This window comes from Rhea pennata, chromosome 4 (assembly GCF_028389875.1).
Source record: "Rhea pennata isolate bPtePen1 chromosome 4, bPtePen1.pri, whole genome shotgun sequence".
Classification (NCBI taxonomy): domain Eukaryota; kingdom Metazoa; phylum Chordata; class Aves; order Rheiformes; family Rheidae; genus Rhea; species Rhea pennata.
Genome location: NC_084666.1, coordinates 47,829,752 through 47,856,008, shown reverse-complemented (window position 1 = coordinate 47,856,008; position 26,257 = coordinate 47,829,752). Strand labels below are relative to the sequence as shown.

At 34.4% G+C, this 26,257-nt stretch overlaps 1 protein-coding gene across 1 annotated transcript in view; it reads right to left on the bottom strand.

The window, feature by feature from the left end:
- LRBA (LPS responsive beige-like anchor protein) overlaps positions 1-26,257 on the bottom strand; it is a 402,463-nt gene that overhangs the window by 312,465 nt on the left and 63,741 nt on the right. The window contains exons 18-27 of the mRNA XM_062573872.1: positions 22,781-22,873; positions 21,301-21,409; positions 20,676-20,757; positions 18,694-18,817; positions 18,244-18,436; positions 4,870-5,901; positions 3,654-3,829; positions 2,418-2,571; positions 1,823-2,003; positions 433-560 (exon numbers count right to left, since the gene is read on the bottom strand). Coding sequence (XP_062429856.1) covers positions 433-560; positions 1,823-2,003; positions 2,418-2,571; positions 3,654-3,829; positions 4,870-5,901; positions 18,244-18,436; positions 18,694-18,817; positions 20,676-20,757; positions 21,301-21,409; positions 22,781-22,873 — 2,272 coding nt within the window. The remainder of the gene's footprint in view (positions 1-432; positions 561-1,822; positions 2,004-2,417; positions 2,572-3,653; positions 3,830-4,869; positions 5,902-18,243; positions 18,437-18,693; positions 18,818-20,675; positions 20,758-21,300; positions 21,410-22,780; positions 22,874-26,257) is intronic.

The window sequence follows — 26,257 nt, the reverse complement described above, 5'->3', positions numbered from 1 at the left end:
GCCTCAGATCCTATTCTTAAAGCATTCTACCAAAAATCACGACGTGTGTAATGTTGCATTTAATAATTTCTTAGCTCTTGTTTTAAGCAGGTAAAATTTGGGGGAAAAAACACTTCTGTGTATAACTTGTCACTGCACATCATATTTGGGGTGTCCAGAGCACAAAGATCAGATATGCATTTCAGATTTAAAGAACAAAACTTAAATAACTTGGCAAAGTAAATTTTTGTGACAGAGTTATTTCACTGTATAAGATTAAGTATGTAAATGTTAAATGCATAGTTTGGAAAAATTACTTCAGGATTTCCAGTATTCATGCTGTTAAGCTCCATAAAAAAATATATCAGTGGTACAAGTATAAATTTAAACATTTATCCTTTTGTACACAATAATAATTAATTTTTGTGGGTTTGAGCATGGCCTGAAACTTGCCTTTGCTGCAGACTTTCCTGTTCCTATAAGACTCTGCACTGTTTTTTGTTTCTTCACAGTGTCTCCAGCAGGTTTCATCTGTGCATGCTGCTGGCACTCCAAGCAATTTCTTACTGCAACTGAACATACTTGAAGGGAAAAGAAAAGTCAATAATTTTGCTGTATTCCTTACAGAAATATATCATATACTTGTGTATACCATTTAAACTATAAACTTTAAACAAATCTGTAAAAGAATATTTTGTTTCAATAAATTGTAAATATTTGCAAAATAATGCTCTAAATATAAAAATTAATACTAAACTGTTTGAACACATATAGAATAAATAATTCAAAATGAGTAGGTTAGCATTATTACATCCTTTCTTCATCCCTCATTGAAATATTACCATGCATACCACTTGGGGAGTGAGAGGGATGAAGACAGCTAAGTTTCTTATCATAGAATAACAAGAAATAAAAACAAGTGCTACACGAGTGAAACAATAACAATACTTGCTTCACAGTAACTTGTTATTCTCAAACTGAACATGTTCTGAGGTTATATAATTTATTTTTATTTATTTATTTATTTAAGCTACACAATGGCATTTGTTTTATCATCTAATACTATTTTCAAAGGAAAAAAGATCTACTCCACCTCTATACCTGTTTGCATCCCATAAATCTTGCTCTACCTGCAAAGTTTTAATTGCCTAGAAAGGGAGAGGAAGGCTAGTTACTGTTGAGGCTACAGGCTGTTCTGGCACTAATGCAAAATAAATTTTTCGTAATCAAAAAACAAACAAACAAACAAAAAACTTACAGCATACAGCTGTCCTCCTTTATTAAACAAACGGACCAGATTATGATCTTGTATGTTCCTATTTTTAAAATAGTCATTAGCATCTTAAACAGTGATCACTTTCTTCAAATTCCATTTGCTGTAAATACACTACAATACTGGGTACAACTACTAACCAGTCTGAACCACACTCTTTAGAAATTTATGTTTCCAGTTACCATCATATGATATCTCCATCTACTGACCTTCTTTCATACGCATTGTAAAGGTTCCTGTTTCTATATACACTGCAAGATTTCATTTCTATATACAATGCTGTGTTTTTTGTTGGACTATTTGGGGAAGTATGGTAAAAGAAAAGATCTTCATGGATAAAAATCAATACATGTATCCAACACTGAGGTTAGCAGAATTTAATCAGTTACTTAATTTGAATTATTTAAATAGAAAAAATATCTATATATCTATATGCATTGTAGACTAGAGTAACAGCAAAATAGTAAAATATTCCAATGCATCTTTTACTAAATTTGATTTTAAATATCTGACAATAGTAACTATTTTGCAGGAGCAAGTTATGTTAATTAAGTGGTTTTATCAGCTTACCCAGACGGAGACATTGTCGCAGAATTCCTCCAGAAGACATATTTTTCTCAGACTCAATTTCTGTGAAACCAAGAGAGCTTGCAAAAATGAGAACATCCACAAGGTTGATTAATCTCTGGAGAAATGTTAAAGATGCTTCTACTGAAAGTCCTTGAGTAGGCTCAATATTCTCCAATTCATGCTACATAGCAAAAAAAAATGAAAGCAGCATTTATTTCTTTACAAGGATAATATTCATACAACTTAGATGAAAAAAATGTATGTTGGAAGTCCATTTCTAGTCAGACTCTAAAGTAATGATCGGTTGTATTCCAGAAACAATCATTAATATTGAGATTTAATCTTATTGTAAACCATTGCAGGACAATGAAGCTCTGTAAGTGACTTCTTTTCACATCTTCAGGCAAGGAAGGCAAGCAACCAGTTTACCTTAGAGAAGACAGGGGGTAGCAAAGGGTGCAGAGAGAGAAGAGTTGTTTATGGCAACATATTTTCCTGTCTCCCAAAACAACAGTTATAATGAGTTAATACACTGTATAAAGAGAGGCCTCCTCCCACAGGAGATAAATTTGTAAATAAAAAGGATATTTCTTACCGTAGCTGATGTAGCAGCAGAAAGCAATGGCAATATGCCACCACAAGCCATGATCATGTTGTCCATCACTTGAGAGACGAGGTGAATTGTGTTGTGTACAAATACGACATTGTCATTGCTATTCACAAAGTCCATCACAGTTTTTGTAGAATGGCTGTCCAAAAAAGCAGGTTTTACAAAAAATGTAACATTCAGAATACAGCTTTATTTTTGTGATATTTTTGCATCTTTATGTATTCAAAAGACTAAAACCAAAGAGTGAGTAGTGGTGCAGCAAACATCACATGACCACAAGGTTCAAATGATATACCTTAATCTAAACCAAAAAGTATCCTTCCTTTTTGTTCTTTATTCTCTCCAGATCATAGCCTGCTAACAACATCAAGATGCATGGTAAATGATCATTTGGATAAAGATACGTTATAAGTTGGCTTATGATTACCTACTATAGCAAAAGCCACTATATCAATCAATGTAATAATCTTTCCTAGAGCTATAAATTAGATTTGAACTTAAATCTTTAGAAAAGCAAACCAAACACTAACCACTTCTCAAAGACATTAAAAACGAAAGAACACACAAACTTAAGTCCTCTTAACACAGGAACAGACTTTTCAAGAGACAACCTAAACTAGAAATACACTTCATCTGTACCTGACGATATCCTGATAATTTAGTCACATCTTAAATAATATTTTTAAAAAAAAATAAAAAGAGGATTTTATACCATACCCCTGTTACACATTAATTTTTAAATACATAAAACTAGAAATCTTCAGTTTCACAGAACCTATCAAAGCAGCAACATGGTATGTATAAATTTCAAAGTAATACATGGCATTCGAAATAGATTTTTTTTTTTTTTTTTAGTCCTTGTTTAGATACTAATAAAAGATGCAGGTCTCTAAATAAATATATTAAGAACATGAAAATCATGATCCAACTGACTGACCATCACTGATGCAAATGTGGTCAGGATTTCAGTCAAAATGCACATGCAAGCTCTCAGCCTTTCTACATTTATGTCTGTAAAAAGTCTTTTTAAAAAGTAAACCATAAATCTGAGAATTTTTGGATACAGGCCACAAAAATAATTAAGACTACTTAAAAATGGGTAAAACAGCAGATGTGAAAACTCCAGTCAAAAAGTGTCTCTGATGCCCTTTCAACAAAATTTCAGGTTAATTATAATGAAATGTCAATCTGTATCATTGCATATAAAGCATATAAGTTTACCTTCTCCACATCTGTATATCTGTTTCTATGGAAAAGAGCAAGTCTGTTAGCAAGCGCTGATGCATCAGTGACCACTTAAACTCAGGAATACGAAACACAGTAGACCTAGAGTCTCTTCTCTGTCCATCCGATGTAGCTACTAGCTCTTGTCCTGAAGAATCTTGCTGCCTTGAGGTCTGAATGCACAATATGTAGACAAAAAAAAAAAAAAAAAAAAAAAGTTTCTGGAGCATACATTGAAAAGCACTTAACTGACTTTAGAGTTGCATAAGCTCAGGTAGTACACAGAGTTACAAATAAAGCTAGAGCTATTACACAAATGCTATGTACTGGATAAACCAAACCTACAAACTAATCTATACCTGCACCAGCCCACCAGTCATTCTAAGCATATACAAGCAGCAACTCAACCTTACCACAGGGGGGGTATACATTGCTGTAGATAATGGTTTTCCTCCTTTGAGGAAGAATGGTGTAGAACGAAGAGCATCCATTAGCACGTATCTCTGCAGAAGGGAAGTACTCAGAGAGATGACTATTTAACCCTGGAAAGTTGAGTTAGAAACTAAAGACTAGAGAGATGGAGAACTGCAGTAGGCAGCTGAAGCCCAATTTTAAATTGCACTTGGCGGGGGGGAGGGGAGAACAAAGTTACTTGACATGTCAAATTGTGTAGTTTCAGAAGTATTTATTTTTGTGTATCTGCAGAGTACCTAGCATAAAAAATATTTTCAAATTCCATCATGACATGAAAAAAATTCAATGCCATAGCTCCCTGTACAATAAATGTTTGCTTCTCAAAATCCAGAAAATTATAAGAGGTCAGACTGAAAAAACTAAAAGGAAGGTTGAGTGAAGAAATGGAAGAAATTCCAGATAAAATAGTCTCAGAATATATAAACAAATGTTTCTGTTCTTCAAATAGAAGAATAGCAGTATCAATGTAGACTAAGGGTTTATCTAGCGCAATATTCAACCTCCAAGAATGTCCATGAACAGATATAGAAAGAACAATAACTTAGACTTCCCTCAACACAAATTAGTACAAAATACAGCTATTTAATCAAGAGCTAAATGTGTTCTTCATTCAACTCTCAAAATCCATTCATACTAAAATTCCCAAAATGTCAACGGGCACATTCTTTCTTATAAATATCAGTGTTAAGCACTCTCATTTGTTTTTAAGCTAGGTGTATGAAGGACAAGCAGAAGTTACCTCAGGTAGGGATCTAGGGGGCAAACGTGCTTCTAGACTTGTGTTGGCTTTCAGTTCCAGTCTTTCTGTATCTGATGCAACATTAGAAACATCAAGCTTGGCAATTCTTTTCTCAGAGGCTCCAGCAAGCTCTGGTACATGAGCATTTGCATCCTCTTCAGCTCTTCTGGTTCCACTGCAAAGAATCTTTTCTTCTTCCAGCCTTTTTTCCCCTTCCGAATCCATTTGAGTCACTATTTCTTGACCTGCAGAACTTACTGTTTCTGATAAGGAAGCCATTTCTTCCTTTTCCCCATCCACACTCTCAGTATCTTCAGATTTTAAAAGCACAGATTCGGGTTCCTTCTCTATTACTTCTTCCTGCTTTGTTCCTTGGCTTTCATGAGAGCTATGTTCTTTGACTGTTTCTGCTACCTCTTCTACAGGCAAAGGCATACTACTTTCCTCTTTCAAATCAACAAAGTCATCTTCCTCTTCCACATCTAGTGTTGATTTTTCTAGTCCTTCTGAACTTTGAAGAGCTTCACCTTCCAAACTAGTTTGCTCTGCTAAAGAAGGAGCAGTGACAGCTGCTTTTCCTTGTACAAGTTCGTGCACTTTGCTCAGGGAATCTTCAATTGCTTCAGCTATTCCAGTACTAATTTCTGAAACATTGAGCTTTATTGCTTCTGTCTCTGGAGAAAATTCTGAGCATGGCACTGCTTTTAAATTGTGTGCACTCTCCCCATCTTCCCCCTCCATTTCCTTCACTGGATTAGGCACTGAACGAGTTTGTTGGTCACCATCCGATGAGGGCTTTGTCTCATTTTTGTCATTACTGCACTCCATATGATCATCAATAATACAGGAAGGAGCAGCAGCAGCTTCTTTTAACTCCAAATGGTGTCGCTTTCCTACAGTTTCAGCTTCCTTGCTAGCTCCAAAGACTGTTCTAATGGGAGCTGAAGGACCTATTCCACTCCCTTCGCCTCCTTTCCCTTGGTATTCCCTGTATATTTGAGAAAGATTCTCTTTGTGCATTTCAAAAGTTACCTAGAAGAATAGAGTTGTTGGAAGTACATTAAAAATTATATATTAACAACTATTTCTTCAGTTGATTCTGAAAAAAACAAATATCTTTATCCAAATTATAAGGTTATACTGTGAACTCATACTGGATGCTGTCTTCACAATACCATAAAATACAAGGTTAAAAAAAACATTTCATATTGCAGATCACTAACTTCAAGCAAGTATTTCTTAAGCATACCTGTTATCCTGGGCAAAAACATAACACTAGAATTAAGAGAGTCCTAGAATGTCCCAAAGACAGAAATTCAGACATTTACCAGAAGTACTCAGTTTTAGAAAGTATTCTTACTTAAGGAGGACAATCTTAAAATGGAGAGAGCTATTCATCCAGTCTGTCTAAATAGCAAGGTGAAAAGAACTACACAACCTTATCAAAATAAGATGACTTTCCAATGGTTGAGCTGGAAAAAACATATTGCTTGAGGTACATAAAAAATAGAAAAATGTCTACACACATACTGATAAAGCTCATTTGACCAAATAAAATTACTACTTGTATGCTGAAAGAAAAAAATATCTAACTAGATTAATTGTTAAGGTTTTATTTTACTGTGATTCAATTTAGTTTATCCATCTTTTTATTATATTTAGGTTTTAGCTTTATCCTCTGTATCAGAAGTGCCTATCCATCCCCTTCATTCTGACAAAACTTGGAGGAGCTCGGAAACTTAAAGCTTAGTTCTCAAACTTTTCCCAAAACATAAACTGCAGCTAAGGATTCTTTTTCTTTTCTACTGTTTTCTTCATCACTAAACATAGTGGTCTGACAAAGCAGGAAAGTGCATTTTACTAAATACATTAATACACATTTTCTTATTCTTTTACATACTGAACTTCTTCATTTGAATCTCGTTTAAACATTTCCATGCACCTGGTATTCAAAACAATGATTGCTCAGTAGGAAAAGTTTGTCTTAAGGCAATGCATATTAAACAACAATTAACTAGACATGTTAAAAAGGTACCAGAAATTAGAGCTAAGAAATCAGAGAAGAGCAAAAAGACCCAAAGGCAAAACAGAATATTCTCAGAACATTATATTGTCAATAACAAAACCTTATCCTTTTAATGTTTCATTTTCTCCATCAGTCAAATACATATTTACATACTATAAAGAGCAGTATATTACGCTACTACGTAACCTGAGCCTCTAGCAGTCTCCCTCCTATTGTATCAAAAAAAGTCTTTCTATACTGGTTTCAAATCAGTCCTGTACAAACAATAAAAGGTAAATGATTATAAATGATAAATCTATCCCAATGGAACTATAAGATATTTGATCTCAGGGTATCGCTAAATTGGTTTTTAATTATTCTTAGAAATTATTCTTTCCGAATCCCTTCTGAGTCACACCAAAGTCAGGATGCCAAAGCAACCTGAAGTAGATTGTGTTAGTAAGACCTCCCAAAAACTTCTAATTGATTTTCAAAAATATGATCAAAGGGGCTACTTTTGGTCAAATGCATTACTTTTTGGAACAGAAGAAAAGCTCTGGACAATTTGAGCTTGTACACAGCCAGCTCTCCTCCTCCTCCCTCTCCCTGATGCTTCCTCCACTTCCACAACTACTGAAAAGTTTTATTCCAACAAGTATAAAAGTGACATTCGACAAGTGAAAATATTGTTGATTTCAACAAAACTTATCATACTTATTTCCCAGAAAGCACTCTGACTCACAATGTGTGTATACATTACCTATGCGGTGCAAGTACAGTTATAACAAGCCAATGATAACATAGCTACCTTTATTTCTATTCAGGTCTTCAATATTGGATTTCTCTGTGTAACACTTGTTTTTGTCTGAAAAAAATATGATAAAAATGACTCCTCAAATAGTATCTGCTGGTTTTAGTTACACATTCATTTTGTAACACTTCTAAGGTATGCTCAAGTGTGTGACAGGCCTGAATTCTACTCTGCTACTGAAACTGTTGAACAAGTTCCAGGTCTAGACTCAAAACCTTGTTTCAGCAGTCATGTTGAACCAACAGAAATCAAGATAAAGATGCAAATGGCACTTTTTAAGGAAGACATACATGTCAAATTTTGTTACTGCTGCTGCCCCAGCAAAAATGGGGATGGGCATCATGACACTAAAGTGATCACAGGATAGGGGCTAGAAGGATCTGTTACAGAACATCATTTTCTTCAGCACTCAAACCTGGATGCAATGGAGAGTAGTACATGTCTCACAGAACGTGTACAGTAGCAGCAACAGTTCAGCCTCAATGGAACGAATCAGGAAGGTGTTTTGCAGGGCTACTGGTTACTAAACCCATCTTGCAAAAAGGGTACATTCACTGTTTTAAAAGAGTTTCAACAAACAACACTTAATGTTTATGTCGGTCCTTGCAAAACACAACCAGCTTTAATAGCCATATAAAGTTTTAAGTCCTGGCATTCTAACTACGTAAGTGCTAACTTCAATAAACTACTAACCTAATTTAAGTAAATTACAAGCATCAAGGAATATAACTTTAAATGCTCCCTTAAAGTTTATCATTAGTTCTCTGTTGCAGCTGCTTTCCCTTAGCATTTCAAAGAATCATTGAGCTTAAGTACACAAAGGAAGATTTAATTTTCTAGTCCAGTCCTTGATTTTAACCTAGGTTCCCACACATTTAGCCCAGTTACTTGGCTTGGACAATAATATTCAGAGAGTTGTCTGGTCTTGGTTTAAGAAGTCTAGAAATGAAATTTCCCTTGGGTCATCTGTTCCAATAATTACATCTACTTTACTGATTAAAAAAACTCCACTCTTTCTTATTTGAATGTCTGGCTTCTGTTTCTAGACATTGATTTTGCCTGCCCTCCCCAGTTAAAATAAAATTAAGAAAAAAAAAAACTCCATGAGGGAGAAATGCATCATTTTTAAGGGCTTTTTCTGTTAACATAGTATAATAGCACTGCTCTTAAAAGAGAGAGAGAAATAACAGCACAATCTAAAAGGAACGAGCTTTCATTCTGAAGGACTAGAGTCCTTCCTGTGACCCTCTTCTGCCCAGCCTTTTAAATCTTTAAATGCATTCCATTTTCATGTAACATTACAATGTAAGTCTCATTAAACTCAAATACAAGAATAAAAATGACCTCCTATACAGCTTTTCACTTTCCACTCTTCAGATACATCCTACGGTGCTTTGTCCTAGGCATTTAATTTTGTGCAGTGTGAGCCACAAGTGGTCCCAAAGACTACATAATCCACCTCACTCTGTAGGACTCTCATACTTACCGCATGAATATTTGTGCCATCTGCAGCAGTTTTACACTAGCTTTTAAGCCTTTTCCAGAAGTGTTAAACACTGTCAAATATAACATCACATCTTGTGGAACCTATATAATACTCTGCATTTAATGGCAATTCCTCACTGACAGTTTTTGGAGAAATGGTCAGCTGGTCATATCTCAATTTATAAAACCTGTGATTTACTCTTTTTTTTTTTCTCTAATGTGCCATCAAGCCAACCCCCTTTATAAAAGCCTATAGCAGCTACAGAGAGTTCCTCTTAGCAGACAAATTTCTCATCTTGTTAAAAGCATTAAACGAAGCTTGCCTAAAAATAAGACATTTCCTATAAAATCAGACTGATAAGTTTTTGCTGTACTCTTGCTCCTTTTCAGCTTAGTTCTATTTAACCTGAGAATAAGGATCAGCTACCTGGCCTATAATCTACATCTACCTGGGCCATTTCATTTCCTCTTTTTGAGCACTAACACACAGAATCATAGAATTGATAAGGTTGGAAGGGACCTCTGGAGATCATCTAATCCGACCCTCAAGCGAGTGGCCCATATGGGGACAGAACCTGTGACCCTGGCATTATTAGCACCATGCTCTAACCGACTGAGCTAAACCTAACCCCACCTCCCAAACTCCCCTCTTTATTCTGCAATTTGCTAAAAACATTAACAAGACAGAGAAGATCAGCCAATGTTTTCAGAAATTAACTTTTTAAAATAATCAGATAAAAGTATCTCTCACATTGTGATTAACATGCCTCATGATTACTATTGAGCAGGTTTGCATTTTGTTACGCATTTCATGTCACAGTTCGTATTACATTACTGAAAACTTTTGATTTTTCTGACCTCTCATTAACAATTTGATGCCTCATTAATAATAAACTTCAGACATAACTAGTTTTTCATTTATTCTTAATACATTTAAACTCTTACTGCCTTGTCAACAATGGGATCCCCTGCCTCCAAACTGCTTCCTACACATCATTACTTCTCATTTAAGTTTAAGACACTTAAAATTTCAGTGCTGGAAGAGAAGTTCATTTAGACATAAAACTTCCTGCTTTTGAAAACTGAAACAATCATAAATCCATGTGCTATCTAAAAAATTGCCACTGTTTCAGCAAAGTCCTTCAATACTTACTAGAAACATAGACTTGTTATTAATTGATTATTCAAAATTGCCCCTTACTATCTTCACTCTTTTGTTTCTTTGAGAGTCTCCTGTTGCTTGCTTTATAGTTCCTAATAACCTACATATGCTATCATAAAGTCAGATAGGTACCCCAGGTATTTTTATTAATTACAAATATTTAACTTATGAAGCATGCATGAAAAGCTGGAGCAGTGTTTTTTGCTATTTTCTTTTCTTTTTTTCTTTTCTTTTTTTTTTCTTTTTTTTTTTTTTTTTTTTTAACAATTAAAGACTGTAGAAAGATACAATAATGAGTATTACTGGGTGTACAAGTTAGAGACGCAACCAAATTTACAACATTTACAACAGGGAATAGATAACGATTCTGAAGCCAGTAAAGAATAACCCCCCAGTAATACTCTGGAAAGCAAACTGATGTGTTTTTCAGGATTGTTAATGGGTACTACAAAAAAAAAGTCAATATAGAGAACTGTTATCTTTACAGATTAGCAAAATAAGCTTATAGGCAAATAGATTTAAGCATAATCTGATGAGAATTTGTATGGATTTAAGAACAATGTAGAAAACACCAATGAGAAACACATTGCTGAAGAAAATTAGCAAGTACAGAAGTACAAGAGTACCTCACTTAAAATAAATAAATAAAATAAACAGGAAAGCAATTGATAATTTCACCATATACATCACAAGTCAAAATTTCATATAACGTAACAATTAATGCTTTAAGTAGTGTGCTTTAAATAACATGCAAACTAAAACAACATAGAAAATTAGACAGGCTACCTACAGCACAGGATTTTTCAAACTTGCATTTCAAGTTCGGAATTTTCTTATTCTAACAAAAAAATTAAAAAACTTAAGAAATACTGCTTTGCAAAATCAGCTTTTCAACAAGCGTATCTAAAGATTTTTGCTCACTATATTAATCTGTAAATTGGTTTGATGAGAAAGCAAGAAATAGTGTTACTACCAAGGCAATGGACAATTCTTCCCTCCCACTCTTGTTCTGTGGCATGGCATTTATAAAGCACACAAATTCAGAAAGTCATACAATATACCATCAAAAGAAAACATAAGATTAACAAAAGCATTATCAAGAAAAATGCAAAATGAAGTAGAAATTACTATTCTAATACAGGTAGACATAGATAACATATAAAGATATTAGGGATTAAATACTAGGATGTACAAACTAGCAACAATTCAATAGGCAACTGTCAGCTTGAAGAACCTTAGATGCACTTATATAAAGTCATTTTTTTTACTTTCCTTTAGGTATTTGCAACTGTAAAGCTGATAATACAAAATTAATTACTAGAAATTGTTCTAAATGAGCGAGCTAAAAGGCCAATCATTAATCTTCACCATCATTTGATGGCTAATCCATAGCTGTTTGCAATGTTTGGAATGCATCTCTACGCACTACTAAAGACACTTGTGAGCTAATAACTACAACATTTGCCTCTGCCATTAATTTTAACTTAATTTGACATCCAACATTTACTAATTGCCAAGGAGAAAAATTAGCATACAGCAAGGAAAAAGGTTAAGATGACTGACATTTGCATTAAAGAATACAGTGAAAATACTTCAACTATGTGTTAAGATTTTGTCATTTCTCATTATCAGGTGAGCAATTTTGTGGAGTAGAGATAGGACAGGAATGTCTGCCAAACAGGCCAAACAATTATATGGTACTGCTGTTTCCTTACAGCTTCTGCCCCTGCAAACTAGTTCCCGTGCTGCAGATTCCATCAATAAAGTCTTCATAATTTCAGAAAGTATTACAACTTTTTAATATTCACAAGGACTTTATTGATCTGTTTTTTTCCACTTTGCAACTAGCAACACTAACAGTGCAAAAGTGGAAACTATTCTCCAAACAAACAAAAATTGTCCATTTTGACTGAAGGCACCAGTATCTACAGATATCAAAACTAATTTTAAATTCAGTGAAGGGAAAGATACAAAGGCGTGCACTGTACACTGACTGCAGCTCACTGACCTGAAGAATCTCTGGTTATTTCTGAGTGGTTCTGAGTAAAAGCAAGCTAAGAAATGCAGCTACATATGAGAAGTTTCTAGAGGAGCCCATGTTTCCATTAAAAGGTATTCACTAATACGTAAGTGGGGAAAGGATGAAAATCACCGTACCAATACATTTTCATGTTCACGTGTTTTTATCTCACCAAGAAATTTTGGCCTCTTTTCTTCCTAGCTTGAGAAACAATATGCTCACATACAAGTTATTTCAAGAATAAGAAAGTACTAGTTAATATAATTCTTGTAAATTCTTCAGTTATGAGAGAGAAATCTATATATGTTTGTTAGAATTTTATTTTCAAATTAGGTCAAGGTAGAGCTTACTATTACCTCACCATACAATAATAAATTGAAAGCGCTGTACCAAACACTCAAGCTGCAGCTCATTTTCACAAACATAATTATGGCTTTCATTTAAATAGCAAGACATGAGCTTGTTATCTTCAAGGTATATATTCCCTTCCTATCTCAATCCACTTTCCTTCCATGATTTCCACAGTTCAGCTGACAGACACACTCCCCATGAAGTACCAGTGTGCTTTATGCACATTTGATATTTAACTATTAATGAAAATGTGTTGTAGTCAAAATCAGTGCTTACCACACTGGATGTCTCAATACCCAGCTATTAGTATTGTGCACTTCTCTATTTTACCAATCTGTTTCCATATGTTGTGAGAAGCCCTGCAGCAGAGAGGTTCCCCATCCATCAGCTCCACTCACGGCCCAGAAGTGTTTTCTCATTCAGTTCCCAAATATAAAATAGCACAGCCACAATGAAGAGAGTTGGCAGTAAGCAAGAACTCTGCAGCAACACTGAAGACAGCCACTAACGATTTTCCATGCTGCAGACACAAATCCCATCTTCTAATCTTTTTATATATATAGTCATGAGGATTCACTCTCTTTTCAAGTCTTCTTTGCATGGTAATAACTTCTCATAGCTCTCTGCAACATTTTGCATTAGTTTTTGTCCCTGAAAAATCCATTTCCTCATTTCTTCTTTTATCAGACCTTGGGTATTTTTCAACTAGTACTAGATCCCTATCGCACACACTTCTTCTTTCAGGCTTTCATGCAGCTCAGTTCACTCAGTTGATCCTGCTCTCTCCTGCTTCATAAATTCTCAGCCTACCTTTCTCACTCCAATCTCATTTCTTGCCTCATTTTTTTGATTTACCCAAATTTCAGCTTTAACATTTCATTTACTCAAAGGGAGTGGCTAATGAGATGGGGGTGCTCCCCATTAAATGTACATGCTGCATGTGTAGGGACCCATCAGTGGTTCAGGTACCCCTCCCTGCCCCCTGCCTATTCTGTCTGCTGAATGCTGGAATTAATTCCTCAGAGGCAGTGAGCAGGAAAACCCTTCCCACATACCTCCTACATGAAAAGGAGGGAAACACTTAAAAAAAAAAAAAAAAAAAAAAAGTGAAGGATTTTGTCAGAACCACACTTTCTGGAAGGTACATAATTTCAAGGGAGCATGAACACTCTAGTTTATGAGTTCCTTGAGCTCCCCACAAATTAGGTGCCCCCTCATTTTTTCAAATCCCTGAGAATCATTTATGTCTGGAATAAGTAATTTTTTTTATAAATAGCTATTTTTAAGATAAAAATGAACTTCTATTTCAGCATTTCAAGTGTTCTGCCTATATAATTTGCATCTCCCTCAGCTTTGCTTCATGATATGCTTTGGGTGTCATACCTGAAACCCCAAAACCTGCAGTAGTCCAATGATCCTCTGGGCTAACTAACTGCGCTTCTCAGAAGAGCAACGTAGACGCTTCAGAGGACTAAGTAGCACTTGAAATCTTCAGCATGCCTCAAAGCTAACAATGCCTGAAAACACCACTGTGGGAGAGAGACCTTTTTCCTCTTCAGAAACGGGGACAGAAAAGGAGACTCAACAGCCCTCAACAACTCAGGTGTGCCAACAGGATCTGGACTCCAGAGATCTTGACAGTCCAATACCTTCAAAATCACTAAGCCATGTTCCCTTCTCTGTAAATAAAAGTTTAAGTTTTCATCAGAAATTAGTTCCTCCACTACCTAACTATTGTTGCATTTCCCTTCATCTGCAGTAGTGTTGAAAATTAGGCAAACATAATACACACTCCATAGATATCATCATCATCTGCATTAAATGAGTGAGGTATCTAAAAAGATGCATATTTACTGAACACTTATCCATGCTTATTACAGTTGTACTTCTTTGGATTGAAAGCTAGCAATTATTTAGAAATACATTGTATGCTAAAGTGACAGTACTAATGTTTTAAGATTACACAATTTCTTTCCGTCCAGATCAGTGAACAAAATTCGAAAATATTTTCCACATAAAGAAATAACGAAACTATAGCTTCCATGTATTAACATTCCTGAGGCTTAATCTGTGCTATTCCAAAGTTCAGAATTTACCCAAGTGCCTTTTCTTTAACCAGATCATGTAACAAGTAACATGAAGCATCTTTCTAAGTAATAAGATATTTTAAGGGCCTGAAATAAGCAAATGCTCATTTTTTTCTAGTAGTGTAAAACACTAAGATAATTTATAAGGGTATGCTGTGTAAAACACTACATTCATTTAAAACATGGAGAATCGGAAAGGTCGAAAAGGCAAGCACTTGTTTCCTATTATTAACCACAAAACCATTGGTCCTGATTGCAAAGTAACGCTCCTAGATAAAGGCCTAGCTGGAATGGTTATAATGTTTAAACACTAGAAGTTTCCAGCTGCTTTCACAAATTCAGTGCTCTCTGATTACAACAAACTCAAGTTTTGATTTAATTTTTTCATTAACATTTTTATTGAGCTAGCAGCTGCAGATTAAACACATTTGTATACACTATGTTAATATTTGCAGGAAAAAAAGAAATCAGGAAACACATGAGCAATACTAAGAAATTTGGCTTTAAAAAGGTTACACACACCTTTTAAATTCTGAGTCCAAGGAAACCAATGTAATATAATTATGCTAGAAAAGCCATTGCTGCTTATAAAATGCTGTGCAGCTGTTGGAGGAGAGGGTTACAGTGACAAACAGCTTCCCTGCTACAAAGGTGGCAGGAAATCTATCAAACTGGACAATAAAATTGCAATTGAGTTTCTTTGGCTTTTTATAGCAGCTGCATGTATCTTGATGTGTAGCTTTGCAAAATCTATCCAATTCTGCACTAGTCCTTTATATACTAGTTCTTTATCATAGAATGGTGTTATAAATTAGTGGTAAGAATGGAGCAAAGGGTTGTAAAAAGAAAAAATAAGCAGCGACCCAATACAATTAGTGATGACATACTAAAAACACAAATTGGTTAATCTCTTAGCAACGATAAGGAAGTATTTTTGCTCCTGTAATTCCCATATTACTCTTAGAGCATACTAAAAATCAAAACCATCTGAGATGCACTTAGTATGTAACAATCTGCCTACTAAATTATGTCCATATCACGTTATCTCTCTACTACGTGAATCTCAAAATTGGTGTAAGAGGATGTAAGAATACTCAAAATAAGTAAAATCAGAAGAATTAAAAATTCATTATCATTGGATATTAATATCATTACATAAGGTCATATTCAAGTCATTAGTTTCTGTCACAAAGGGTTTTTGTGATTTACCCTAATTACATTTATTTAAATAAAAAATAGCTATGAAACATCATCTATGCTTACACTGCTAATTGTATGAACTGCAAATGTTACTTACAAAAAAAAGTTATACTGTAAATACACAGAAAAGGTGGAAAAAATCCTTTTTAAAAATTCTCAAATACTGTATCATCATTCACACCTTTATCATTAGGTTTACTTCTGGGTGCTTTTGTTGCTCAGTCATGCTCCTTTAGGCTTTTAGAGCTGAATAATATTGGCACTAACATCCAAACAAACTGAACTTCCTTAAATCCACTTTAATTCCTTCCAAATTGCAATACCACTATATTGCTGGCACTGCCTCTACTTGCACACTTCTAAACACTGCTATTATCAAGCTTCCTCTGAAACAGACTGGAAGAACAAGCAGTCCTTACATATTTGACCTGAAAGCCAACAGATTTTGGAAAACTGAGGTAGGAAAATTTTTTTCCCAAAGGAAGGATACCTCACACTATGCCAGCATGCCAGGAACCAAACAAGAGAAACAGGAAGAGTCAAGCACATTATATTCTCATTCACTACAGCGCTGCTCTAAAATATACGCAGTCTGTTGAGAAAAACTAAAAGTAACATTATCTACATACCCTCAGTTTTTAGGTGTTTTCTAAAAACAGATTCCTTTTCTTAATATTTGGCCCATAGGATCATTGAAATTTTTTTTTCTCTTCTGTAAGTTCTAGACCATTTGATTAGCCACATTAAGTTATAGAATTAACATATAATATTAATGATCAAAAATCTGTCAGCATCTTAACATAGATTAGTTAAATCAATTATATAAGATTTCACCCATTACACTAACTTACAACTCATAAAAAGGTCAAAGAATAGAACTACAATTTGTAAGTGCAAGATCATTTTTAAATTCAATACCCCAAAGCTCTGTACGACAGAGGGGGAAAAAGGTGGTTTTCTTAACCCTCTCCTCCTTTCCCTAGGGACAGTTCCCCAGCAATTCCAAGCAATCAGAGAAATGCTTTAAATTATGCCATTTTATAAACTTTACTCTGGTTACAGTTTGCTACTGAATGATCTATTCCACGAACACCCTCTACATCTTGGGAGAAAGAAAAGAGATTTTTGAGAGCTAAAGAGCTGACATGAAAGAAGATTAAGGTATTTTTGTATGACTAAAACATGACCAACCTCAGTATGGGTTAAAATTTGGCCCCGAATTCTTTGCACCAATAACCTGTTTAGCCAAGTGACCATTTAATGCTGCTTCATGCATTTCTATTATATGGATTTCTGTGTTTGCCATCCCATAGCCAAACAACTAACTATCAAGCTATATAAAGGATGAATTAATAAAGCTGCAAAATAACAGTATTTATGTTGTCTACAGAGATGGACATTTTTCTTCAATTCATTCAAAATAAAGGAACCTCAGAAATGCTAATAACCCCTTAAAGCCATAAAATGATTATCTGGATTCACAGACTTCCAGTCCTTCTTTTCACATACTTAATTTATACAAATTTAGAAATATATAATTTACAATTTAATTTATCCTGAGTAAATCTTTCTGATAAACCAGAATAATTATGCTTACACAGGCCTCGTTCTTTTGTAGGGAAAAGGAAGCAGAGCAGTTATTTTACAATACCCTGATTGAGATTCACTAATAACTTCTATCATAAAAATTCTGGTTACCACAAAAAAAAAAGTCAGAAAAATAATGAAGTTCAATGGTCTTATTCATACTGCGAGGATTTGCTTTCTCATCATGCAGCCCATGATGGCTTAACAGCTGAAATGTCCATCTTAACTTCGATTTCTTTGCTTTTACTGGTTTGTTTTACTGCCTTTTGATGTTTCTAAATGGTATTTTTGTTTAAGAATAGATATGGTACGCCACCTTGTGTTCATGCCATTATTAAAAACTGAAGTCCAGTACATACTTCAGAAATGCTCCTGAAATCTGATCATCTAATTTTTGAAAATACTTATGTGCCAATTTTAATATCAAAAAATACTAGCACAACTGAACAACAAGAAACATTTTTGTTTGAATTGTTCAAACAACAAAATTAAGATTCAATTGTCAAATATTTGAAATCTTTATGTCCAGTAACATATACAAACACCAAGATTTTATTTATTTCAACCGTTGATCTTCATTTTAACACTATTTTATTGTATGATCCACCACTTTACAGCTCCAAACTTCATCAAACAGTACAAAATCTCCCAGTTTCAAACACTCACCTTTGAATGTGTTATTGACAGTGTATCCACCCAAACACGCCAGCCACCCCATTCATATTTGATCGCATGGTAGAGCAAAATTCGAAATATGGCATACACCATCTCACTTATCTTCTGTTCCTCAGAAGTCTTAGGGTTAAAACAGCAAAGAGAAAGCATCCACTCCTGCCAGACAGAGCACTGCAACAAACTCCTGCAAAATGCACATATACCATATAGTATGATTTCAAAATCTTAATTTACATCAGCCAAGTGAAGAATTTAACATGCACAAAATCACTGCTCTATCACTGCTTCTCTAATACTACATATTCTATGATATTGAAGAGTAAGAGTACAGAATTTGCTAAACAGCAATGAAGCTATAGTTGCTTAATGAGGCTATTATATTAGGACACTATTATTTACCTACATTATTTGCATATGCGTGCACATAACAAGCTATCTTACCTCCTATTTTCTCTGCTGTTATTAAAAAGTTTAATCATATCTGAGAGAAAGGCTCGCCGAACCTCCAGAGTTTCTGGACACTGGGGAGAGTTACGTAGCAGGACTGCAATAACTTTTAATACCTCTGTAAAATAGGTCACGAGCAACAAAATATTAATACCAAAGCAAATCTTAAAATACCAGACATCTTTCAATACTGTTTGTATGCTAATCACTTCAAGAAAAGTGAAGCCACATTAAAAAAAGTATTATACTGAGAAAAGGCACATCTCTACTTGAGTAGGTTTGATCAATGTAAATGCTTTCTTTCAAAACTTCTCACATCTGTTCACCTTTAGGGGGATTTACAATCCTATATAGCTGAAGAAAATGGAAGCAGAATTATACTATGAAAATTTTTGAATTATCAGGTTTAAGAACTACAATTATAACTATATGATGAATGACTACTATAAATGGCTTAAGATGAATGACTTAAGACAAAGTCTACATAATATAATGCATCAGTTAATATATATCAGTTAATATACCAATATATGAGAAAAAAACATAACTTCCCTCACCCTCAATAATATTGAATTTTCAAAGAATATGAATAACTCCCAACTACTCTTAATGATTTTTGTTGTTAAAAAAAAAAAAAAAAAAAAAAAAAAAAAAAAAAAGACACACACAACACCGAGGACAGAACCTTCCTGGTATAAAGGTTCATCAGTTACTCTACGAGTGTATTGCTTTCAGTATTTTAAGGCAGTCAAAATTGTTGTCACGTTCCACTTTTTGAGGGAGTGTTACACTACTGTTCTTATTACTTAAAATAAGTCAAATTAACTTTGCAACTAAATTAAGATGGGATTTGGACACAGTCATTGTGTAGTTTCAACTCATCTTGTAGAATTTCTTTTTAAAAGTCTCTATTTAATATTATTAAACATTGACTTTACAGATGTACTCAGAAAGTCACTGTTCCTAGTAAATCTAGATGATTCCAGACTCACAGGTCACACTACAGATAGTCTGTAGTGATCACAGCAGCGACTGTCAACTTCAAAAATTTTAAGAAACAGAAATCTCGTCACACTTCTATTGCTTCATATGGATTTGCCAGAAAGCAAATATCAATCTCCAGTTAGGTTTCTCTCCTCTGTATCTACTTGCCTTTCCTTTCTCTGCCCTACTTTCCACACAAAATAACCCCATAACTATGCCCTACACTTAATGCCCTACACTTAATGCCCTACACTTAATGCCCTACACTTAATGCCCTACACTTAATGCCCTACACTTAATGCCCTACACTTAATGCCCTACACTTAATGCCCTACACTTACATAGCAGCTATGAAAGTAAAAATTCTGTATTTTTCTACAAAAAAAAAAATGAACTCCCAAAGCTATTATAATACTATTGTATTACACACAGAGTACATTAATAATGCATATAATTTAGGAAAGGAGATTAGTATTTCCTTTTAGTTCAAAAGACATCTTAAGTTTCATATCAAGATATTTTCCATGAAGTAAGTGAACCAAAACATAAATAGATACATTTCTCCTACTTTCAGTCTAGCATTGTCATACTGAGAGTTATTTAAGATGAAAGATCTTTCCATACTTCAGGTAATTTAGTCTGACATCACTAAATAACGCAATCAAAATTGTGCTGGAACTTCAACATGTACTAAATCAAAATATTCTGTGTATGCAAGTCTTGAAAACCATAACATACTGCACAGCCAAAAAGGGTGAGCTATGAACTACATACACATTTAGACACATAAGATATCTTTCAAAAAGCTGAAGATATATGCTTCCTGAGTAACTCCAACTAAACACACATTATCTTTCCTCTTGCATGAAAAACTACAAAAAAATGAGACCAGAATTCAGACTCATAGATGTAATTAAAAAGCTTTCTTTTTCTTTAAGTAACAGTCATTTTGTCTAAAGATGGTATCACTTAGAAATTTGTATCATCCTTACGAGGATTTTGTATCTTTGCTGTTGAATCTGGGTCAGGATGTTGTTTATGTATCACTTGAGTGCAAATCTGTTCCGTCAGAATCTAGCAAGAAGGAAGAAGAAGATACATCAATGGTCATAAAGCGAGCTTACCGGAGTATAGTTGGATACATCTTTTCTACAGTGTCATCATTATTTCAAAGTTATAAAACTACACAAGGATCACTCGTCCTTTTTCTTCATAACTTAATTCCTCATTTCTAAAATTTTACTCAAGTCCATTTTTTGCACTCTCTTAAAAGCACAACTATTATTTTCAGTGCACTGGAAGAGAAACCTGAATCTAACCAAAACAGTCATTGAAAGGCAAGATCACTGTTGGAATAAAATTCCACACACACGTGAATGTCTGCTTGAGACATTGAACTCGCTCATTATCTGGAATTGTTCATAATGAGCATATCCAAGTAAGGAAAAAAAAATCTCAAGTAGTGAGCTTTGGAAAAAAAAAATAACAGCTCCCAGCTGCATCGTGCTAAGGTTTTAATGTCATCTGGAACATATCAGCCAAAATATGCAAGCAATTTTCTAACAATGTCTTACAAGTAATTAGGAAGATTGGATCCTAACTATGGTATATTACTACCTCAAATAGGACATTGTATGTGGTCATTGTGATTAAGCTTGTCTGAAGCATCAGCCTTTCAGCCAACAAAGAGAACAATCCATGTCCAAGCATGACTTCAGCTTTTCTCCTAAAATAGCACAGAAAGAGAAAAATAAACTTGCATACTCAACTTGCTAAAAAAAAGAAAAAAAAGAAAAGTGCCTCAAGAAATATGAAATTAAAACATTAATTCTTTTTTCCCTTATGTCTTCATTTTTGACTAAGAAAAAGGTCAAGGAGTCAAAGAGGATCATTCTGAAAGGACAAGTCATTCCCTAAAGGTAGTTGGAAGACCAATGTCTTTCTTCCACAGATACTGCTCACTCACCAATGGGCTCAAAAAGCTAGAACAGATCCTTCAGGATTTCTTGATAAACATTAAGGAAAGGGCATCTTTGTCCCTATTTAAGCCAAATATACACTTTAACCATGGACAGCAAACTCACTAGTTATCTCATATTGTTTCCAACTTTCCAGCTAACTCAGTTGATTGATATCAACATCGTATTTTCTTCTGCAGATGGACCACTTCATGACTCCCAGGTTCAAAAAAAAAATCATGCTAAAGAAAACATTTCAAGAAAAAGAGTGGAGAGATCTATGCACTATTCAAAGTAAGGACAAGTAGCACTGACGTTTGTCCATGACTACCCAAGTACTCTCATATGTGTACACATCATGGCTAAAGCACGAAAGAAGGAATAAAATCAAAATAAATTAGGATTAACTTTACAGGTAAGCAAGAGTTACTGAAGTACAGACACAGCTGAAAAGATTTCTACATTACTCACCTTCATAATGAAAGGGTAAAAATGTTTATATGAATACTGCAAAACACTGTTTTGTTACAGAACAAATAGATATCTGCTTCAACTCCGAGCCATGGCAATCTCACCAATATACAAGCTTCTATCTTAGTTAATCTCCAGATCACAAAACTGGTTAGGCATATAGGCTATCAGCCATATAAAAAAAAGGAACTGTTTGTTAACATTAATGTAGTTTTACTCAATTTTATTAAGAACATTGAAAAAGATACTTCAGACATCTTAAAGTGAGTTCTCAGTAAGCAATATGGGTTTGAATCTCACTATTCTAATTCTTACTGATTTCACTGGAATTACGCAAAAAAAATGCTTTAAAAATAGAGAGTTATAATGCAGGTTAGCAGTAGTAAAGGAATATGATAAAGAAGTGATAATGCCTGGACAGTAGTTTCCAGTAACAAGTAGTTCCACCACATCAAAAATGATGTAATGACAAACAAACTGAAAGGTACTCAGAAGAATAATATTTCCTATTTGGTGAAGCATATTTACTGATTAACCTTCAACACAGCATTTGTTATTTTATTCTATTTTACACAGACAAAATTATGTAAGTCTGTATATACACATACACACACACACACACACACGGCACACGTCACAATTTTCTTAAGATCTAAATCAGCACTTACTTTGGAGCAAGATGCTTTAAGAAATATCCCATCACTTTTAGAGCTTGCACCCTGATGCCTTCACTTTTTGATGCTAAAAGCTTGTAGACAGCCCTAAGTGGAGAAAACATAAGGCTTCCTAAAATAATTGAAACAAACAGTAGTTTTTGAAATGACAGATCAACTGCATTAGACTGCAAGTAAGTTTGTGTCTGGGCCAAGGGCCTGGAGTTAAAAAGATGGCTACTAATAAGACTAGAAAAAAATAGTATGACATTTTTGTTAACACAACAATTTGTTTTTCACATTTTTAAATTCTATTTGGAGATTTCTAATCTGATTTTAAATTCTCCAAAATATCAGAAAATATATGTATAGCTGTGAAAAGGCTGTTGCAATTTCTATATGCAAAACTCTCTTAATCTACTATTTTAACCAGAAAAACAAGCAAATAATTGTTTTAATGAAAAATGTGGCTGAATAGAAAGAGCCATATTTGGATGGAGATTTATTACTAGCACTAATATTTGACACTCATGTCCTTCGCTGGTCACTCAGGAAGTGAAAAAAAAAGCACCAAGTTGGGAGGAAATCTTGTCATTTTACCCATACTCATTTCTGCTCTTCAGAATATTAAGTATAAAATCTTTAATGCAAAAATACATTGGAATCTTAGCTGAACTGTCTTGCCTGCTAAGTTTGACGTGCATAAATACATGTTCTTTCTAGAAGATATTCTTCCAGTCATTACTCCTCTTAAATTATGATGGTAGGTGTTATTTCAATCTCAGTTAGAATTCTGACAAGAATATAAACAGTTTTCACTTTTCCATTTTCAGTAAGAGCCAAACCATTGCTCTACCATCCTGCAGCAGGGCACTGTATTGTGTATTTCAGAACAGCTACAAACCAGTTTGAGCACTTTTGTTTATTCTATTATCTTGTTACACTGAGAGAGCTTTTCTTTAATGCAACCAATCTAAAATAAAAAAATTGGGGATGTTCATCATGCTAATTAGGAAATGTCTCCTACAACCAGAATTCCATCCTATCAGGACTCTTAAACAATCTTTGTAGGATCATCTATAGTTAGGACAGCACCTCTGCTGCTTACGTCTTTATGATGAGAGATCTCAGTGAACTATTTCTTTCAAGACATGCCATTCAGCACGTAGTGACCATGAAATGATCATCTCATAGGTTTTGTCATAGTGTATGGGTGATGAATAGATATTACTGTGTTCTTTTTCATATCACAAGGAGATATTCTGTAAGAGTGACAGAGCACTGGCACAGGTTGCCCAGAGAGGTGGTGGAGTCTCCTTCTCTGGAGATATTCAAGGCCCGCCTGGACGCAACCCTTTCTAACAGGCTCTAGGTGACCCTGCTGAGCAGGGAGCTTGGACTAGATGATCTCCAGAGGTCCCTTCCAACCTTACTGACTCTATGATTCTTTGATATTCCCCTATTTTTCAGATAAGACACCAAGAAAAGACAATGAAACTAATAATCTTTATTACAGGTGAACAAGTCAAAATACCCAGGGGCTTTGAAAAGGAATGTATACAACCCTCTTTGGATAAACTCTCTCATTGAATGTAGTTGTACTAGCAAATCTTCAGCTCTTCTAGATATCAGACTGTAAGTTTCTCAAGGTGGGGCCACAGAAAAGGCAAGAAACCACAATTAGTGAGAATTAAGGAAATGTGTGATGTAAGCAGTCTGCCTGGCAACCCAGGCAAAAAGCCCATTCTCCAAAGCAGCATTCAATGTCCTGTCCATGTGAAAACTATTCTCCCTTCAACTCTTTCCCCTATTACTAGAAAGCTTCTCATCCCTGCAGATTTTGCAATCTGTAAGGAGGTCTCAAAAGTAAAGTAGTCTTTAATGTAATTTTAGATTTTCAAAAAAAGTATACACTTCCTTTACTCAGTTCCGTTCATTCAAATCTGTTTTCATTTCTCATGTTCAGCATCCTAGAGCATGCCAGCAGTAACTCAGGTAAAGGCCTACCCACTTTCTACCAGACACAGACTGCTGCAAATCCACTGCCAGAGAACTCTCTCTCCACCTTATTGCAAATGCTTGAACAACAAATTTCAGAAGCTTAAAACTTTGGTAAGTGGGAGGCTCCAGAAAAGCACATTCTGGCTATTAGTGTGACTCTCACTAATTGTATGATGCCAAATTTCAAACTCTTGTTCTACCACCTATGCGATATTAACATTTCTCCACTACTTAAAGAGATATTCTGAGGAAATTTGTAAAGCTTTATTAAAAAAGGTTTCTGAAGAAACATTCCAAAAGTATCTAGTGTTAAAATACTGCATTTCACATCAGTCTGTTGTAGAAAGTTCACAGAACATAGCCAGGGTTAATAAGCCTTATTTATACATACCTAAGTACTCACCACCAATTATATGTTCCTTAACTATTGCCTACCTAAAGATAGTACCCAAGACATCTAAACTGAGACAAATAAAATCTGATTCTACATTGGAATCTAAATGAAAACCCACAAATGATTAAAATTCAATTATTTATAGTAAATAATTTATCCTAGGGAAGTTGAAGCAACAATAGCTGTGGAATACAATCAAAGGGTAAGCCCACCATACAATGTCATGCTAACATAATCCATTCCCCTGTTTTTCCTAACAGAACAGTACAAGTGATACTTAGTCTCATAAGGAAAAATATTTTCATGTGATTATTATTTCTTCAGTAGACTGGTAACTTAAAATTTTAATTATTTCTAAAAACTATTTATAAAGACTTGTAGAATTATTTTTATATTTAAATAACAAGGGTTTTTTAATATTAAAAAAATAAATATATAAGCAACTCATTAAGTGACTGGAGATACTACAGGAGCAAGCAATGTAATAAATGAGACAGGAAAATAAAATGATTTCTCACTGTGGACTCACTATTCATACTGACTTGCCCATACACTAGTTAATAAAAAGGAAAATGTCTACTGTCAGTTGTTAAGTAAAAACAAATGTATTATATTAGAGACCCAACATGACATTCATATACTTTATTATTTAGGGTTTTTATTAGTTTCCCATAACATAATACATTACCATACAAATGAAGACAATGCTGAAGAAAATGGGTTAAAAAGGAGGAGAAAAAAAAAAACATCAGCCTAGCACTAAAAAGGAAGGAAACAATTATGAACATGCCTGAATGCTGTCTCTTGAGAAAGACCAATTGAAAAAAAGTATATATATAAACAGGGGTTAACCAATAGGTGCAAAAAAATGTATGAATTGAGATTCCGCCTTTATACAGCAAGAGAATTACTATTCCACATAGTCGTCTAGGAATAATTCTTACCTTTTTTTGCCTGATGCTATTTTCTCCCCATAAAGTCCATGTAGATTCATTTTAAATTAGGAAAGTTCAATAATGTGACCACCCTCACCCAAAAGGAGTCTGAGATTGCAACATACAGTGACAAGAACCTTTCAGACTACATGGAAATTTTAT